We start from the raw sequence: 20,863 nt of genomic DNA on the forward strand, positions 1-20,863 counted from the left end.
CGAGCAGGCAAGCAGGGGGGGGCAGTTTGGGGTGATCAGGCTGGCGGGGGGGCTTTTGGGGGCAAGCAGGCCAGTAGCAAGGGGGGGCAGTTGGGGGCGAGCAGGCCAGCAGGCAGAGTGGTTAGAGGCAATCAGGCAGGCAGGCAGGTGAGCGGTTAGGAGCCAGCAGTCCTGGATTGCGAGAGGGATGTCCAACTGCTGGTTTAGGCCCGATCCCTGTAAACTGGCAGTAGGACATCCTTCGAGGGGTCCCAAATTGGAGAGGGTGCAGGCCAGGCTGAAGAACACCCTCCGCCCCCGTGCATGAATTTCGTGCACCGGGCCACTAGTCCTATATAATAAAAGCCTAATATGCTAAGTATCCGGTCGTCCGTTCAACCAATCAAAGCATAATATGCTAATCATATGCTAAGGCCGCTCAACCATTTGCTATGATGTGCACTGACCACCAGGAGGTAGATGCTCCAACTGGTAGGTTAGCTTGCTGCTGGGGTCCGGCCAATCAGGACTGAGTGAGACGGGCCGGACATGCCCTGGAGCCCTCCTGCGGTCCCTCTCCAGCTGGCCAACCTTCCGTGTCCTTCCCTGGCCCCGATTGTGCACCAATGGGGTCCCTTGGCCTGGCCTCCACCCTCTTGCAATCCGGGACCCCTTGGGGGATATTGGAGAGGCGGTTTCAGCTCAATCCTGCAGGCCAGGCTGAGGGACTCCACTGGTGCATGAATTCGTGCACTGGGCCTCTAGTGATAATATATGCACCTCTGGACAAAATAGGGGACCAGCAGTAACCAAAACTTAATAGTTCTGCTAGACCATGATTGTTTTACCTGGCACCTCAAAGTTAATATTAGCCTAAATTGCAAATATTATTCAATAGTTTAGTATTTAGAATATTATATTATAACATGAAAACTATATAATACAGTGTAGCCAAAATATATAACTAACTAACAGAATACCTAAGTGTAGACACAGGTCAAAGTGGGTAATTGTGACTTAAGAGTCATGGAAATGGTGGCAATCTTTCACCAATGAAAGCAATAATTTGACATCTGATATTTCAAAAGCAATAATAATTTTCTATTTGAGTATTCCTATTTGGAAAACACATTTGAGCTACATTTCCAAAAATATTATAATTGCTTAAATCAGGATTCAATGTGAATTGCACTATACCTTTCAAAGTGGGTGGGAAGCAGATGAAACTTATCTACCAGAGCAAGCTTTAGGCTTTTGGCTGGAAAGATAATTTTACTCAGAGAGGAACATCTGGTAAAGTTTATTCAATAGTCTTCACATTGACACTGCGCCTAAGACCTTTTCACATAATGTGTACACATGCTACTAAGTCTACTTAATGATTTTTAAGAACTGGAATATAAGGAATATATTAAAATGCATAAATCAGAAGCCCTGGTAAAAAATAAAAATCCAACTTTTAAATTAGCCATGTGATAGTATAAAATAACAGAGGAAGCTCTGCAGAAGGTAAGTTCAAAGATCTGAAGCATCAGTAAACAACTTCACCAGTAAGCATATTTTCTAATATCTAATTAATTAAAGCCCAGAAATTAATTCATTCTGTGGATGGGTGTTGATAATTACCTTTGCATTATATATGTAAGTATTAAAAAAATAAGATTATAAAAAATTTAGGAGATGATTAGTATATTGGGATGTTAAAATATTTTAAACACTATTTCAAGTATCAGTCCCTTTTTTAAATAAGGTTTTCTATTGATTTTTTTAGAAGAGAGGGCGAGGGATAGAGAGATGGAAACATCGATGATTGATGGGATGCCTCCTGCACGCCCCCTACTAGGGATTGAGCCCACAACCCGGACATGTGCTCTGACTGGGAACTGAACCGGTGACCTCTTGGTTCCTGGATGGACGCTTAACCACTGAGCCACATCAGCCAGGCAAGTATCACTCCCTTGAATAACAATGTGATCATTTTAAATGTGTCTCAAGGGCCTGTTATTCAAGGGAAAGTAATCAGAAATTATGGTCTATACTTGTACTGTTCATTACAGCAGTCTCTAGTCACACGTGACAATTTACATTACTTAAAATAAAATTATAAACTCAGTTCCTCATGACACTAGCCACTGTGCAAGTGGTCCGTAACCATATGTGACTCGTGGCTACTATATTGGACAGCACGGATCATGGACATTTCCATCCGTACAGAAAGTTCTATTGGGCCACACTGACCTTGAAAGGACTATTAAATAGCTATCAAAATATTAACTGCGGTAATATGGAAGTTACTTGAGATAAAATGTTAAGTGAAAAAGAAGTAGGCTATATAATTTATACATGTAAGTCATAATTGCAACCATGTAAAAATTCAGGTTCCTTCCTTCCTTCATGTTACTTAGTACCTACTGAATGTCAACATTGCCCTGGGTGTTGGTGGGGGGAGGAGGGCAGTAAAAGATGAGTGAGACCTGTTCCCTGACCTTGAGGAGCTTGTAGTCCAATGAAGGAAGGCAGATAAGGAAGTAGTATGTGCATTACACTATCACAGAGCTCTGATGGAAATTTGCAAGGGACGAAGGAAGTCCCTCAAAATCCAAAGCCATCAATTCCATCGAGGAAAGGAGATCATTATGTGAGCAGTTTGCTAGCCAGACAGACTGAGGAAGAGGAAAGGAGAAAATGGGTTGTCAGTCAGAGAACTGGCCCGAGCACTTTTTAAGGTCCGAGACTTGCTTAAGTTTGTAACTTTAGAGTTTAGAACTCTAAATGCTTCTAAGTCTGAATTGAACCAAGCACGGGGAGTGAAGGAAGGCATGAAGATGTAATATGAATGGGATGGCCCAGTGTATTAGATTCCAGGTGTGAGGAGAAGTAAATCATTTGTCAGGCAACAGAACTGGACTTAACCCTTAGTGAATGTGAAAATGAAAGACTTTAAACAGAAAAATAGGAGAAAAGATCAGAAGAAACTAGTAATAACAGTAGGATTAGGGTTTTTCTTTATGATTATCAGTAATTTTCCTTTCCTTTCCACTGTCTTAAAAACTTTTGCAGTGTAGGCATATCTGTTTTATAAATCTGTGTGAAAAATAAAAAGACAAACAACTTTGTCATCTACTGGCTTCCCATGATGAATTTCCATGACAACACTTGTCGTCACTTTGCATTACTGCTTGGGAGTAAGGACAATCATAAAATTAACTAGCTTTTATTGAGCTATTTTCTTAGACCACACATGGTTCCAAGTATTTTACATGTATCAGTTAATTTATTAAATCTATGAGGTAGCTACTAACAGATCCATTTCACTAAGGAAGAGATTGAGATTATTTGGAAGTGAAGAAACTTGTCCAATGGTACAAATGAGTATGTGGCAAAAACAATCTAATCTCGGAGCCCCAAATTTACCTTGTATTAAATTACTCAGTAATTCAGAATATTCACCATTTCATTCTGGTTTGCCCTCCCTCATTACATTCCGGGACCATTCAGTTTTCTATTCTGAAGGCAGATCCTAGTGTGAAGAGGTAGATAGGAATATGACCCAGTTTTTAAAAAAATTCAAAAGATCAACCCCAGTTATCTGCATATCATGCTCATTCACTTCCTGAAAGTTTCTGCTCAAATGTCTCCCAGAACATGGCTGGCATACGTGGATGTTCAATATACATTTCTAAAATGAATGAATAAATGAATGAATGAATGAATGAATGAATAGGTGAATGAATGAATGAATGAAACATAGTATCTTTAAAAAGATTAAATTTTACTTGATATATAAAGATGACTAGACAGAAAACTATTATTTTATTTCAATTAAAAAGTAAGAAATGGGAGAAATAAAATTTTTATTATAATTCTACTACTGAGAAAATTCAATTAAGCCGTAATACTTTATTCTCCAAGTATTTCAGATAATCAAACTCCAGATATTAATGATGAGCTGGACAGAAGTAGTCTAAGCAAGTGGCACTGAAGTCATTCACTTTGGCATGGATGAGAAAGGAGGCCCCCTGAGGGTCAAGAAAAACACCACACCAAGGCATGCTGCTAAGGACCACGGATCCAAGAAGTAAAGGGAGCAGGCTAGAAACAGGCATCTGCCGGAGGGGAGGGGAAAATCCCTGGTTTAATTGCTCACTGGATGAACAAGCAAAACAGAAACAGACTCATAGATACAGAGAACATTTTGGTGGTTGCCAGATGGGAGGGGGGTTGGGGGGACGGGTGGAAAAGATGAAGGGATTAAGAAATACAAATTTGTTGTTACAGCATAGTCATGGGGATGTAAAGTACAGCATAGGGAATACAGTCAATAATATTCTAGTAACTACGTATGGTGTCAGAGGGCTAATAGATTTATCAGGATGATCACTTGGTAAGTTATATAATGTCTAATCCCTGGGGTGTATGTACACCTGAAACTAATATAATATTGTATGCCAACTGTAATTGAACAATAAGAAATGATTTTAAAAAAAAGAAAGCCTATAAAAGAGCAAATGCCTAGCACTGTCAGAAACGTAAGATAAAACTGAGCACTTGAAGCTGTAGTCACTTGATTCACTTCTCTGAAGAAGGCAGGTTCGTGAATGAGAAAGGATCTAAAGGCCTGTTCAACACTATGAAGTGAAATTAGGAACCAAAAGAAAACTTAAGACTATATTTCCAGAATTGAAACCATCCAAACAGTTCTTTTCTTCTTGTATAAAGTAGGTATTCTTTGGTTGTCAATTTTAAATAATAGTCTTTATAATTCAAGTTCCGTTTTTATAGTCTTGATATAGAAATGTTATTGATTTAAATAAGCTTACTTGAGTCTTTCAAACATTTAAATATGCATTATATGTTTGATTTTTTATATTTTGAATAACTGAGATAATTAAAAGAATTAAAGAGGGCATGTATATTAATCTCTTCTTACCTGGAGGGTGAGTAAGATGCTGCTCAATGTATAGCTTGTTTTCCACTTACGAGGGTCGTCCAAAAAATCTATACAGGGTCGACCAGTATGTTGGTCTACTGTATTAAAATAATACATTAATAGTAATATGTATATAATAAAATTATTATCTAAAGTTTACAAACACCAAAATCTGACAGGCAAAGTTAGAAAGCAAACGACAAAGCAGAAAATTATGTGCAATGAATATGCCAGTTAACACAGTGTAACTATTAAAAGCATGGACTTTCAGCCCTGGCCAGTGTGGCTCAGTTGGTTGGGCTTTTTTTCTGTGCACTGGAAATTTGCTGTTTCAATTCCTGGTCAGGGCACATGCCTGGGTTGTGGGCTCAGTCCCAGTAGGGGGTGTGCAGGAGGCAGCCAATTATTGTTTCCTTCTCACATAAATGTCTCTCTCTCTCTCTCTCTCTCTCTCTCTCTTTCTCTCTCTCTTTCTTCCTCTCAAAAATCAATAAAAGCATATCCTCAAATGAGGAATCAAAAAAAGAATCTAGTATGTATTAAAACTGTTGTATGTTAAAAGTGAAATTATGGCTCTAACCGGTTTGGCTCAGTGGATAGAGCATCGGCCTGTGGACTGAAAGGTCCCAGGTTTGATTCCGGTCAAAGGCAAGTACCTTGGGTGCGGGCACATCCCCAGTAAGGAGTATGCAGGAGGCAGCTGAATCGATGTTTCTCTCTCATCTATGTTTCTAACTCTCTATCCCTTTCCCTCTCCCTTCCTCTCTGTAAAAAAATCAATAAAAATATATATTTTTTTAAAAAAGTGAAATTATGATTCAGTGGTGAAAGAAAAGGTGAAAAAATGGTATAAAATGTGTTGTTGCAAAATACTCATCGTCCTTCAATATCTACTCTTCCTCTCTTCCATTTCCTCTCTGTAATACGACTACACATGCCCCAATACCCATTACCCTACACTGTTTAGATGAATACATGGTTGCTCAGACTATTTTCTCCTGCCTCCCCTCTAGCAAGAAGCCCTGTGACTAAGTTTTAATCATGGGATATCAACAGAAGTAAAGTATATACCTTTTGGATCATATTTTCTTAAGGAAATTGTTTTACTTTCTCTTTCCCCCTTCCCCAATGGCTGGAAATGGTGTTAAACAGTAAATGCTTTAGATCCAGAAACAGAAGTCATAGATTGAGGATGGCAAAACTTCCCTGCCAACTTTGTCCTATTATGTGTAGATTGGAAAGATATATGGAAGCTTGGCCTCTGCACTAATATTCAGTTAATTAAGTCAACCTGTATTTTTTAAAAACAAAGAATAGAGTTAAATATGCAAAATGAAACTATAGAATAACCAGAAGAAAGTTAAAATAATTTGATTGTGTTTTGGAAAGAACTTCTAAACTTAAAGATAACTGTAAGAATGTCAAAGGACAAGACTAATAAATATGACTATATAAAATTTTAAAAATCCCAAATGTAAAAAAAACCCAAGCACCAATAAAATTTAAAAATGACAAATGAAGAAAAATATTTGCAACACCTACAACAATGTGATAACATTTTAAATAATCCAGACAATTCAAGAAATCAAAAACACAACAAAGAGATATGAAAAAATGTTAATCTCACACATATTTAAAAAGCGCATATTAAAATAACAGATTCTTATTAAATTGTCAAAAAATATTTCTCCAAAGTTACAATGTCCAGAATTGGAGAGCAGTAAAATATGAACTTTATATGTGCTTCCTGGTGGGATTACAAATAACATCAGTGAAAGGCAATTAGGTTGTATGTATCTAAAGACTTAGAACTGAGCACACAGTTTTTGGTGTATGGGGCTAATAACATTCCTCCCCTCCAAAGTGTGTATATAATAAATAGAGTGTTAAAAGATGCAAGTGAAAAGTATCAACTTCACGATACGTAAGACTGAAATGGAGAATGCTGATCAATGCTTTAATCAAGTTCCATAAAAGTCCCCCTGATTTGAACTTAACCCCTCAAATGGAGTCCTGCCTAGGTTTCCTGCCTGAAGATACAGAGACGGTACCCATTCTAAGGTCCGGCTTATTAGAAGGAAAGTTTTGAGAAAGTGCTGAGCCACACATGCTCAATTCTTTCTCAGATCTCCCCAATTAGGTAAGTCATTCCTCCTCCTGGGAGGGGTAAGGGAGAGAAAGAAGAGCAATCACAAGTTTTCCCATATTTCCTCCTCTTCTTTACTAATGCATAAAAATGCAACAGATTCTTGTGTATTAATTTTGTATATACTGCAGCTTTATCAAATTTGTTTATTAGTTCCAACAGTTTCTGAGGGGGGGGCCTTTATTAATGTTTTTTTTTTAATATATATATATAATATCAGGCCATGCGCAAATGACAGTTTTACTTCTTCCTTTCCAGTTTGGATGCCTTTTATTTCTTTTTCTCATCTAATTGCTTTGGCTAAAACTTTTAATACTATCTATACTAATAAAAGGGTAATATGCTAATTAGGCCAGACATCTTCCGGACATCCTTCCGGACGTCCTTCTGGACAAAGCCGTGGTGGGGGCCGAGGCAGAGGCGGTTAGGGGTGATCAGGCTGGCAGGGTAGAGCAGTTAGGGGGATCAGGCTGGCAGGGGAGAGCAGTTAGGAGGATCAGGCTGGCAGGCAGAAGTGGTTAGGGGTGATCAGGTAGGCAGGGGTCCCGAATTGGAGAGGGTGCAGGCCGGGCTGAGGGACCCCCACCCCCACCGTGCACGAATTTCATGCACTGGGCCTCTAGTGTTGGATAAAAGTAGTGAGAATGGGCATCCTTGTCTTGCTCCTAAATTTACTTTATACTTTAATGTAATTTTTCCAACTACATTATTGATTTTGAAATTAAAACCTATTTTTAAAGAATAAAATTAAATTTATGATACAGAATTAGTTGTGTACATTTGCCATTATTTGCTTAAAATAAACACTGAAAGAAATGGAATTACTGGATTAAAGACCATGGGAAGAGGTGTTCTTATATGTCCTTGTCCTCACCTCCCATTCCACAGAGTAGACCTTCCTTGTTCTGCTTAAGAGCAATATATGGAGAGCTTTAGAACATTTCACTTTTAAAAATGTTCTATATTAATGGATATTGGAATCATTCCTATTTCTCTATTATTATTGGGAGCAAACACCTTTTTAAACATTCTCTTGCACACTTGTGCTAGTATTTCTATGGAATAATTTGTAAACATAGTATTACAGGATTTAGGGCTATTTGCATTTTATATTTGATTAGAAACTGTCAAATTGCTTCCCCAAAAGGACATCTGAAGGGCATCATGTCAGAGGACCCATATTTGTCCAACTTTATTAAAATTGTTATTTTAATAGTCTATAAACATAAACAATGAATCACAATTTTATGCATTTTATATGCAGTTTAACATGCATTTTCTTCTTATTAGTGAGATTGAACATATTTTTACATTTTTTTGTTATATTTCCTCTACCAAATGTTTGTTTATAGTTTTTGTCCATTTTCCTATTGCTTTATGTTTTTTATTGATTTACATGTATTCTTTATATGTTATAGATATTCTGTTTTATGTGTTGCAAATATTTTCCCTCAGTTTGTAAATCAATGTATTTTGTCTCTGTTTATAATGTCATTATCTGTAGTTTAAAAAAGTTTATGTAGTTTAATGTGTCATGCTTTTTCCATGCTTTTCAGTTTCTATCACATTTAGAAAGGCCTTCTTCACCAAGCACATAAAAAATTATATTAAATTCCCTTCTTTGTAGTATTTAAAATTTTTAGTTTTTTAATCAATCAGAAATACACTTTGTATATGACTTAAAGTAGCAATCTAATGTAATTTTATCTAAAATGTTAATTTGTCAGTGTATCATATTTTATAACAAAAATTAATCCAACTAAAATACTGAACAATGTAGTCATTAAAAATGATCTTTTGAAGAATGTTTAATAATGCAGCCATAAGCTTATGTAATACTAAATGGAAAAAAACTAGTTGCAAAACTTTATATCTAATACCTTAACTATGTGAAAAAAAAAATACATATATAGAGAAAAGTAAATAGATTTAATTAAATGTTGAGAGTAATATCTCTTTGAATTAGGATTCAAAGTGATAATTTTTTCTTTTTATGTTTTCCCCAATAAAAATGCTTACTTTGGTAATCATAACATAGTTGTTATTACATTAAAAAGAAACATTATTAAATACTAATACAGAACAAAGATAATAGAAACAGAGCTCCTGATGATAAAAATCTCATTTGGTCCTTACCATTTGGATGAAAAGGAATGCGTTTAAATTTCACAACTGGAGGGACGAGATTATATTCTGCTGTAAAATTTATTGTCAGCGGGAAGTATATTCCTATAATATAAAAATAAATATTTTTACTAAGGTGTCATGTTGTACTGGTTAACTTCTAACCTGATTAACACTAAAGTTTCTTATTATAGTTTAGCCTCCCAAGGTCCCTAGAGTTTTATTCTTGAGTAAATTGGAACATAGTGTGCATAGACCCCTCTAAATAGTATAATAGACTCCTCAAATCTAATCCCACTATTTTATCAGCCAGTTTTCCATCCACTAACTCCGTCCCCCTAACACTTGTCCCATTCATATTGACTAAACTCACTGTTTCAGAACCTGGTGCACTTTCTCTTTGCCATGCTGTTTATTCTGCCTGAATTTCCTTCCCCTCCACCCCTTCTAAACCTGGCAAACTCTTATGCATTCTTCTTTTTAAAATTAATTTTAGAGAGAGGAAGGGAGAGTGGGAGCGAGAGCGAGAGTATGAGCGAGAGAGAAACACTGATGTGAAAGAGAAACATCAATCAGTTATCTTCAGCATATGCCTTGACTGTGGATGGAACCCTTACCCTTGGAGTGAGGATATGTTTTCCATTGATTTTTATACAGTGGAAAAGCGGGGAGGGGGGGAGGGAGAAAGAGAGAGAAAGAAAGAGAAAGAGAGAGAGACATGGATGTGAGAGAGACACATCAATTGGTTTCCTCCTCTTGCACCATGACTAGGGCCAGGGATTGAATCTGCAACCGAGATACGTGCCCTTGACTGGGAATTGAACTGAAGAACCTTTGGTCCATGGGCCGATGCTCTAACCACTGAGAAAACTGGCCAGGGCAGAAAGCCATTTCTTGACTCTCCAAGCAAAATTAACTAATGAATGCCTCCTTGGCATTCTGTTTGAAATCCTAATAGCACATGTTATATTTTATTGTAATTAACCACTTTACGCGTTGTTCTCCCCTACCTCACTCAGCAAATCTAGTTCATTAATCCACTATTGATAGAATGCATGATCACTAAAGTTTACAGTGGCCTGGTCTTCTTGAGAATTTGATATATGGAAATTTTGGGAAGAATCATAGAAAATAAAAATGAGAGATAATGTGGAATTTTGATGCCAAAAGGAATTTTGATACTATTTTCTGATTTCATGGAAGACTGTTAGAAGATATTTTCAACTGTTATGCTTTATTGTGTCAGCTTCTTAAACAATGTAATAGCATTAAGATTTGGCATAAAGAAAAATTCAAAACTAACATTTCTATTTAGGTTGACAAATGTCAAAAATTAAGCCATACAATGAAAAAATAACATGTGAATACTTTCAGAACTCTAGAAAATTTATATAATGCAACCTTCTTTTGCACATAAAGAAGATGGACTAATAATGGCATAAAGACTTTTTAAAAAGTAGATTGGTTTTGAAAATACATACCATGCCAAATTGTATCCTTTAGACCTTCAATACTAGCTTCCCATTTCAACTTGTCTTCACTTACAGGAAAGGCAGTAATACCCTTTAATTTAAAAAAGAAATCAAAGCAGTAAAAATTTTAATATTTTTTTAAAAATTAAATATTTATTGCAGCTTTGAAAAGCAGTTATCAGGTTACAATGAATTCTAAAAACTCTACATTTTCTTTTCCTGATGAATTTATTTATATGCTGATTTGGGGAGATGTGATATTTTGTGTTATTACATAGCTGTTAAGGTGGGTTCCACACAATCATAAATTCAAGCCAGGCTGGTGTGGCTCAGTGGTTGAGCATTGACCTCTGAACCAGGAGATCATGGGTTCATTCCCATTCAGGGCACATGCCCAGGTTGTGGGCTCAATCCCCAGAGAAGGGCATGCAGGAGGCAGCTGATCAATGATTCTCTCTCATCATTGATGTTTCTATCTTTCTCTCCCTTTCTCTTTAAAATCCATAAAACATACATTTTAAAAATAGTACATTTTAAATAAATCCTAAGTGTGGAAATCACAAGTGGAACTAGAAAGTCAAGATTCGGATGTGTGGCTTATGTACTTCAATAGCCAATTTAAGATTCAAATGGGAAGAGAAGGAATTCATTGGAAAGCATGCATCTCTTCAGAGCTTTTAAAAACTGTATAAATGCTACATGGAAGGCATGAATCAGAACATTTTCATTAAGAAAAACACAACTCCAAAATTATGCTTGCATATAAAAATAAATTCCCCTACAGTTGAGATATTGTTCCAAAAGAGGGACAAGAATGTACAGAGTAGGCAAAAGTAGGTGTACAATTGCTTGCATGGAAAGTAATACAATAATTAAAATATAATACTACAAGAACAAACTGTGTTTCCAGTACTCACACTGTAAACCTACTTATATATATATATATTATTGATATGTTGATATATTATTATATATATATATTATTGATTTTTTGCAGAGAAGAAGGGAGAGGGATAGAGAGTTAGAAACATCGATGAGAGAGAAACATCGACCAGCTGCCTCCTGCACACCTCCTACTGGGGATGTGCCCGCAACCAAGATGCATGCCCTTGGTCGGAATCGAACCTGGGACCTTTCAGTCCGCAGGCAGATGCTCTATCCACTGAGCCAAACTGGTTAGGGCTGTAAACCTACTTTTGACCCACCCTGTATTTCAGAGAAAACCTTATCAATGATGCTGGGAAATACACCTAAATTTACTCAATAAATACTTCTGAGCAACCACATAGTTATTCAGTATGTTTGGTGCTAGTCTGAAGAAACATTGTAAGATATCTCTATTATCTACATTATCTATAATTACATATCATTTCTCCTTCATGGAACTGTCCTTTCAACAGACAACCACAAAGTTCAGGTAGAGCAGAAACAATATGAAAATAACTTCATTGGTGTCATTTGGAGCAAAGCCTTCCTCTGTGTTAAAATTATAAGGGAAGGGCATCTATGTGTTGTGACAAGTTAGCAAAAAGTGCACCATACACAAGTAGTAGAACACAAGACCCTGAGCAAGAGATTGCTCAGCTGGTCAGAGCATCGGCCAGATATGCCAAGGTTGCGGGCTCGATCTCCTGTTAGGATACATAAAAATTTACCAATGAATGTATAAATCAATAGAAGAACAAATCAGTGTCTCTCTCTCTCTCTCTCTCTCTCTCTCTCTCCCTTCCTCTGAAATCAATAAATAAACAAACATTTTTTAAAAGCATCAACCAATGAATGCATAAATAAGTGAAACAACAAATCAGTGTTTTTTCCTCTCTCTACAATCAATAAACAAAACAAAACAAATAAGAGCAATTCTGACGCTAAATATTTACTGAACCTTTTTGAGGTTTAGGTTTCTGATAGGTAAAACAAAACACTACTTATAGTATTGTAATTAATGAGAGCAACCTTTTACCTGTTAGTCACTTACAACGTGATAGACCCTGATATTCAGGGCTTAAGTCTACATATATTTCTCAGCACAATGTGCTCAATATTGTTAGCTATTATCATTATGAAATAATTATTATTATAAAATGGATTGTTATAGTAAAATAGATTTGTTAAACAACAGTACTGCAGTGGTAAATTAGGTTGAACTTAATTTATGCCTTATAGAATAAACGCAGATGAAGCTGCTTTATAAAAGTTCTGCCCCAGTGAAACCCATCCCTCCGGGTCCCCAGTACTCACCGTATACTCGTTCTCTTCCAAGTCTCTCAAGTCTTTTAGCAGCAAGAAGTAACTTCTGCTGCTCATGATAAGGCAGTAAAGAGTCTGGCACTTGGCTCCACACTCCCAGGCGTTGCTCTGAGGCAGGTGTGTGAGGTTACGAGTCACCCTCCCACACCTGGTTAACTGACCTCAGTTATTTGCTTTCTAGAGTTGCAGAACGCCTTGTGCTTCCAAGATAAATGGCTTCCAAATTGGGCATATAATAGCGACTTGCTCTTCTCCTCTGACTCCTCCAAACTAAGACTTTCAGAGGGGAAACTTGGGCACGTTCTTGACCGCCGTGCGACACTGCAGCGCCAGCCCACCGCCCAGTCTCCCGGCAAACTTGGATTAGCACCAGGGACGACCCCGGGTTGTTGGTGCGTGAGGTGGGCGTGAGAGGCATAAGCTCAGGGCGGTGGTAGCCAGTTTTTCTCTTCGCAGGTGTAACTGGGCTCCGCTTAGCTGGTAGACGCAAATCGGTTGCCAGGCAACAGGCCCCTTAAGAAAAGTATGGAGAAGGAGGTGGGAGCTTGGCCGCCTCTCATCCAATCAGCGACAGGGCGCAGACCTCTAGAAACCTCCGGAGCCAACCGTCCAATCGTTTCACTTTGAAAGGCCAATGAGATTCGTCGTCAAGGCCCCGCCCCCGCCTCACTCAGTTCACCAAAGTGGACTCTACCAACCTCACTGGTGTATAGGGTCGGGGTGGAGTCCCGAGGTTCAGCATGTAGAAGCCCTCACTCAAATCCCTCTCTAAATTGATTCTTCCTCGTTCTTTGACTATCAGAGACTATCAAGTAATAAGTGACCAGTAGGTACAGGTGTATTCATAACAGTATCTTAACATATGGCAAGTTACCATTTGAAATCCGTTAACATATATTATATCATCATTATATCATCGAATCCTACAGTTGCCCTGGAAGAATGCTCCAGGAACAGAGCACTACTAATAATTTCCCAGATTCCCATTTCTTGCCGAAGTTTTGGGTTGTATCCCAGCATATCTATGTTTTCGTAGCCTACAGAGCCCTGAAGGAGTTACTTAGCCTCCTGTACTTATGTTTTCTCATCTATTAATATGCAGCCAATAATGCCTATCTCTGAAGATTATTATGAGGATTAAAAAAAATAATGGCTGCCAAGCACTCAGTCATTGCCGAGAGTAAGTGATAGTCCACAGCGGCACTTACCACGTGCTGGGCACACTGTTCTAAATGTTTAACAGACATTAATTGGATTCTCAATCCTAATTTTTATAGTAAGGGAAACTGAGGCACAGAGATGCCACATAATTTGCCTCAGTTTACACAGCTGGAATGCCGTAGAGCCAGGATGCAGACTCCAGGACATGTAGCTCCAGAGACCCTGCTTTTAACCACTAGGCAGCCCTGCCTCACCAAGACCTTGATTTGGAGCTATCTAGCCTTCTTTAATAAGGTATTGCTACTCTCAATAGTTTTCTTTGTGCATCTGTTGCTTTTTTAAAAAAAATATTTTTTGGTGTATTTATTTTTGGCTGCATTTCTACCTGCTAATTTTCTGAGTCCCCTGTCAACTAAAATACTAGTATAAGCCCAAGAAAGCTGGACCACTGCTGTATAAAATAGTGCCTGGCACATAATAAAGGCCCAACTAAGTGTGCATTATGTTTTGTCTTTTAGATTATAAATGTATTAACAAATCCATCTAACTTCTGTAATTTATTAATATATTTATAGCACTCGGTATGTGGCTCAAAAATATCAACTACTAAATATTTTGATATTAACTTTTGTTACTTTAGTAACTTCAAGTGAAGAGTAGATTAATTTAAATCCTACTAGATGCTTTTGGGGCTTTTCCTCACAGACTTTCCCCCTAACAACAGGCCTAGAGGATTGAAAGGAGAAAGGTTGCATTGCATTTTTTATGATAGGCAGAATTCTAAGATGATCTCCAAGATCTCCAGCCCCTGTATAATCTTCAGGACTGTGAATATGATGGGTTTTGGGTGAGCCTGACCTAATCAGGTGAGCCTTAAATGAGACCGGGCTCTTCCCGAAGTCAGTAATTCAACGTGTGAAAAGGATTCCATGTGAGGGAGATGCTCTGTTGCTCCCTTTGCAAATGAAAGGGGCCATGTGGCAAGGAGGGTGGGTAGTCTCTTGGAGGTGAGAGTGGCAGCTGGCTGACAGCCAGCAAGGGAATCAGGGCCTCAGTGTTATAAGAATAAGCGACTGAATTCTACCACAACCATAAGAGCTTGGAGGAGGACCTGAACTCCAGATCAGAACACAACCTAGCCAGCACCTACTGAGGCCTGAGCAGAAAACTCAGTCACGCTGGACCTGTATTGTTTTGAAATAGTACGTTTGTGGCATTTTGAGAGTTAGCAACAGCTAACTAATACAACTTCTGCCTAGAGTGAGCAGCTATTGACCAAGGCAAAGCATGTGGCAAAAGGTCAATCACTCACTGATTTAGTATGAAAAGCATGTGAATCCAGTTAGTAGACATTATCATATGGCTTTAGACAGGGTTAGGGGACAAGATAGGTATGGCATCCTGAAAAATGAAGTCTGATCTAAGCTCACGTACAAATTTTCATCATCCTAGATGAGCAAGGCAACTGAAAGTCAATGCTTTAACATTGGTAAAGTTACTGAGGCCATCTCCAGCTCTAACAACCAAGCATCCCCCTCCCCCCTCTTTTTTAAAAACAATCCTTTCCCTCAGGAGTTGAACAGATGTTTTCATTTTACTTAAACTCTAAGACTGTTTTCCTCATCCACCAGGAATATGTACCAGTACAAAGTGTTAACCTCGTTTGGATTTGAACCCCCATCCTCAAGAGCAAAAGAAGGCTGAGGATCGCCAAATGCCAGCTCAGCTGTGAGACGTGTTTTAAATCATATTTTGACGTATGTTACGCTGTTAACTAGAAAATGAAGTGCAGCACACATGCTTCTAGTAACTCTGGTTTCAAATCATATGATCCCTCCTTTGTCTTGAAGACCTTTTGATGTGCATTCCCATATTGAGTTTCTCTGCTTTTAATAATCTTATACTCCTTCCTCAATATAAATGTCAGGAAAAATACTGAATGCTAATCTTCAAAGATCAAACAGGAAGAAAGAGGTGGGCAGCCTAGTTCAGTGACTTGAATTCCTGAAATTTCTCATTTAAAATTTTTTATTTTCTCTTATAAAAGCCTAGGATCCAAGAAATGCTGTGTTCCCCTTTGTAAAGTTGAAGTATAACCCTCCCCCCCCCCCTCAATTTCAGAGTTGTGTGAATTACAAAATAATTTGGTCTTTCCCTGCAAGGCACCTGAGATGCAGGGGCCAGTGATCAGTATTTATATCTATAGTTGTGTCTACTTAACAGATAGGAACTCTGAATCCATACATGCTGGCTTTTATTTCACCTTCTTGGCTTTTTCTATGGGGGACCAAGAGTCCAAGTTTGCCTGGGACTGGGTGCTTTCCTGGGAGAAAGGACTTTCATTGTTAAAAGTGGAATAGTCCCTGGCAAACTGGCACAGGCCAACACTCTAGCTTGGGCATCAAGGACCCTTTCAAGGTGGGAATTGTGTAGATAATTTGGTAAAAGCTGCTTCTTTGTTTTTGGACCTTGATGCTTAAAGGAACCTAATTTGTTTTCTATTGCAGGTTCTGCTGCCCATACCCCATCATCAAGGTTCTGAAAAATAAATCTCAGAATTCCTTTAGGAGAGGCTCGTAGAGGGGTTTATGATGAAGACATGCAATGCCTGCCTGGGTACTTTGCATATTTTAGGAAAATCAGGTCTCCTTTCATTTCATTCCTCACTTGGGAACAGCAATCATTGAAAGAGATGCGTTTAATAATATCTAAGTACAACTGAGACCGGTAAGAGTGTGAGGGTGTGGGAGGGGGAACTGCTTAAAAGGTATAATTATTCTAGGCTTCCTTCACATAATTGGTTTAACTAACCTCATACTCAGTTGTCCTAAGGATAATTCCAGAATTTCAACATGGGAGAGGCTTTGAGATGGCAATTGGTTTGGAGCAGGTATAAGGCATGACATATGGTTTAGGGATGGCTCAGGGCAGCGATTTCAACCAGTGTGGCGCAAGAACTTTTAAACCATGCAATACTTCCTCTTTCCCCCTGGATTGTCAAAATAAAAAAATGACAACAGCCAATACAACAATAGCCGTCCGGTGTGGATGAATCAAAATTATACTATTTTTTTTATCAGAGTGGAAAAAAAATGTAATATATTTTTTGGCGTGCGGTAGAATTTTACTGATTAGTTTATGTGTGCCATGAGATGAAAAAAGTTGAAAATCACTGGCTTAGGGATGTGTCTTGGAGGTGTTTCTACTCAGTGTATGTTTGTTTATTAGGGCTGGTTGGAAGGGAGGTGAGGGAATGGCTGAGGGGCTGAGCCCGCCCCCGCTGGTTGGCATCAGCACTGGATATACACATGAAAAATAGAATATACTGTGTTCTAAATTTTTTTTATCACAATAGAAAAGAATGTGTCCCTTTATAAAAATTGTTTAAAACACATTGAATAATAGCAATGTTACCACCTTCTGAGCACTTGCTATGTGTCAGATACTTCCCATATACTTATCCATATTCTCTGATTCCGAAAGACAGGTCTTAGAGGAAAATTACGAAATTGTAGCCCGTTTTTTGAGAACGTTTTCAGGCGCTCTTGTCTGCAGGTTACATGAATTAGCTCATGTATGTTAATGAGCTTCAGTTCTAAAGTAGATCCTTTTTCAGAGGTTGAACTCACAGTTCAGGAACTTTTCTCAATTCACATGGTTGCCAAGGGGTGAAGGGGAGATTTAAGCTCAGGCAATCTGACATCAGAGCCTTTACTCTTAACCTCTATGCTACAGTTCCATTATTTTATGGCTAAAGAAATAGAGATGGCCTTACTCACACAAGGTCATCTGGCCCCTGTGCTGGAGCAGTTGAAAAGTACGTGCTTCATGCTCCCATTCTCTTCGACCAGGTCCCTTGAAGGACAGAAGCCTAGGCATAGTGGTGTATGCTAAGCAATCTATAGGAGGTGTTAAGGAGGCTTCTCTTTTAAGGTCCATCCTGGGGTGGTCCTGAGAAGATATAATCATTAGAAATCTTCCCAATTGGGATGACAACCTGGTTTGACAAATAATGCTCTAGTGCAGGGATGGCTGATAAATTTACTCTCTGGTGCTATTTCTGACTGATTAGGTGGTTGTTCAGGGCACTATGTTGAAAAGTTTAAAGCTAAAATTGAGTTGGAAAGAGCACCAGTTCATGATGTCTGCGCTGAATGCCAGAGGAAAGAAGGGTACTGATGCTTTGGGGTCGCTCTACCAAGTCTTTCCACTCAGGGATTTTTCCAGGTTGGGGAAAACAATAAGGATTCTACCTCCCTGCCCATGACTGTGATGGGCCATGTAGTACTGCTCAGCAGGTTGAGATACATCCCCACCCTATGGCTGGATTCATCTTCAACACGTGTTCACTGAGAGATGCGAGAGGAGGATGGGAGACATAGCACGTCGGAGCAGAACTTTCACAAGTGGCTGTGTTTCGGTTCTGCCTCTTGCCCGTTCTCTGTGCCATGAGGACAGCTCTCCTTCAGAGACCTGGGTGCAGGCACAGCAGCAGGCCCACCTCTGCTGACCGACATGAGCAAGAAACAGAAATGTTTGCTCTTGCAAGGCTGAGGTTTTGGAGTGATTCCTGCAGCCAAGCTGACCAACACAGCGAATATACTCTATTTCCAGAGTGAATCCTGGAAGTACAATGGAGCTCTACACTGTCATTTTACCTGAATATCGGTTTTAGTCTTAGACTCAGTCAACTACCTAGACTATGCCACTGGGGAGTTGCAGCTCGTTTCCAGCGATTTGAATGTGTACAAACTCAAAAGAAACCTTTCAGGGAATTGTATTAGCAGGGGCCCCAGGATAAGTGGAGCTATGGTCCCCAGGCCCAAGGACTGCAGGAGCATCTGCAATAGGATGGAGCCTGATCTCCATCTATTTCTGAAGCAAGTTCCAAGTGCCTCTAAGTCTGGGCAAGCTTGAGCATCAGTCTAGGGCAGTGATGGTGAACCTTTTGAGCTCGGCGTGTTAGCATTTTGAAAAACCCTAACTTAATTCTGGTGCCGTGTCACATATAGAAAATTTTTGATATTTGCAACCATAGTAAAAAAAAGATTTATATTTTTGATATTTATTTTATATATTTAAATGCCATTTAACAAAGAAAAATCAACCAAAAAAATGAGTTCGCGTGTCACCTCTGACACGCGTGTCATAGGTTCGCCATCACTGGTCTAGGGCTTTGTGCAGCTGCTTCTGTTTATTTGTGTGTCTTTGCATTTACAACCAAGAACACAGATCCATGAAGACTGACACTTCTCTCCAAACTGAAAATTCCCTGAATTATCTTTAGTTCAGCATAAAATCTACCTTTTAAAAAAAATATAACTAATAGCCCAGCTGGTGTAGCTCAATGGTTGAGCGTCAGCCTATGAACCAGGAGGTTACAGTTTGATTCCCAATAAGGGCATATGCCTGGGTTGTGGGCTCAATCCCCCATGTGAGGCATGCGGGAGGCAGCCAATCAATGATTCTCTCTCATCACTCATGTTTCTATATCTCTAACCCCCTTCCTCTCTGAAAGCAATACATATAAAAAAGAAATATTTATTTAAAAATGTAAGTAATGTCCCATCTAATTTTAAAGCAGAGTTTTTCTCCTAATGTAACCATTCATGAATAAAAATATTTACTAACCTGGTCACTTTGCTATGGAAAAGCATGTCAGGCCTGGTCAACAAATGTTCTAGTGCTTGTTTGTGAATAAGCGATTCATAGGTGCTTAGGATCCAACTAGTCATAAATATGTCAGCAGACCTTCTCCCTGTATGTCTTTATGTTTTTAAGTCTTCTCAGTCTAATTTCCCAGAGGATTACATTGACCTAGAGCACTTTGATGGCTTGTAAGTCTCTCCTTCCTCTGAGTTAAGTGTCCTAATACTCTGGTATTTATGGTAACAAACCTCAGGTGCGGTCATATTTTGGCTACAAAAATTTTCCTTATGTGTGTGCTTTATTGCTCCTGCTCCTCTTATATTGCATTTCCTCCTTAGCATTTGAACTATTGGTTGAAAAACAAAGCTATAAATTAAGAATTCTGAGCTTCATTCTAGCACCTCCCTTAGATCCCTCTTGGTGACCTTCCGCAGAGCAACGGGGAGCATCTGAAGGCAATGGGGAGCATCGCCTGAGCAGAGGAGCACTCAGGGCCAGCCAAGGAGGACTGCTGGGCTGCAGCTGGCCAAGGAACACAGTGGAACAAGCCACAGGCGACCGCATCCAGCCTGCTGGGCCAGGTTATCACAGGAAGCTCAGGGGTGTGGGGATGCTCACTGGGAGCTGGGTCTTTCCTCCTCCTAAGAAAGATCAGCTTATCCTTGACCTTAATTTTGTCAGGAGGCAAAAAAGAGGAGAGCTTTTTTTTTAGTTGTGTTAGTCATCAGTGCAAGGAGTAAAAAAAGGTACATTAAGAAACCAACACTTTTGAGCTTGTCCATATGAAGGAAAAATACTTTGGTGATTATCCAAGAATGTGGGTCTTAAGTGAACTAGACAAGGAATATATTCTTGACAAAGATTAGGTGCTGTTCATTTTCTATCCAAATGACCAACTGCAAAAATATGGAACCAATTGTCAAACATTGACACAAAGTATTTAGTGCTGAATTTGTGATTAAATAAACTTGATTTCCTTTAAGGTAACTAAAGTGGCTAAAATGTTATTAAATGCATATCCTATATAATAAAAGGGTAATATGCAAATTGACCCTAACAGCAGAATGTCTGGGAATGACTGGTCACTATGACACACACTGACCACCAGGGGGCAGACGCTCAATGCAGGAGCTGCCCCCTGGTGGTCAGTGC

At 38.8% G+C, this 20,863-nt stretch overlaps 1 protein-coding gene across 1 annotated transcript in view; it reads right to left on the reverse strand.

Annotated features, from left to right (window-relative positions):
* Positions 1-13,381, reverse strand: part of UBE2U (ubiquitin-conjugating enzyme E2U (putative)) — a 53,176-nt gene extending 39,795 nt beyond the window's left edge. The window contains exons 1-4 of the mRNA XM_005878053.2: positions 12,893-13,381; positions 10,661-10,742; positions 9,192-9,284; positions 4,910-5,007 (exon numbers count right to left, since the gene is read on the reverse strand). Coding sequence (XP_005878115.2) covers positions 4,910-5,007; positions 9,192-9,284; positions 10,661-10,742; positions 12,893-12,958 — 339 coding nt within the window. The 5' untranslated portion in view covers positions 12,959-13,381. The remainder of the gene's footprint in view (positions 1-4,909; positions 5,008-9,191; positions 9,285-10,660; positions 10,743-12,892) is intronic.
* Positions 13,382-20,863: the final 7,482 nt, after the last annotated feature.

The sequence above is a fragment of the Myotis brandtii genome, unplaced genomic scaffold (genome assembly GCF_000412655.1).
Source record: "Myotis brandtii unplaced genomic scaffold, ASM41265v1 scaffold540, whole genome shotgun sequence".
In the NCBI taxonomy this organism is placed as follows: Eukaryota; Metazoa; Chordata; class Mammalia; order Chiroptera; family Vespertilionidae; genus Myotis; species Myotis brandtii.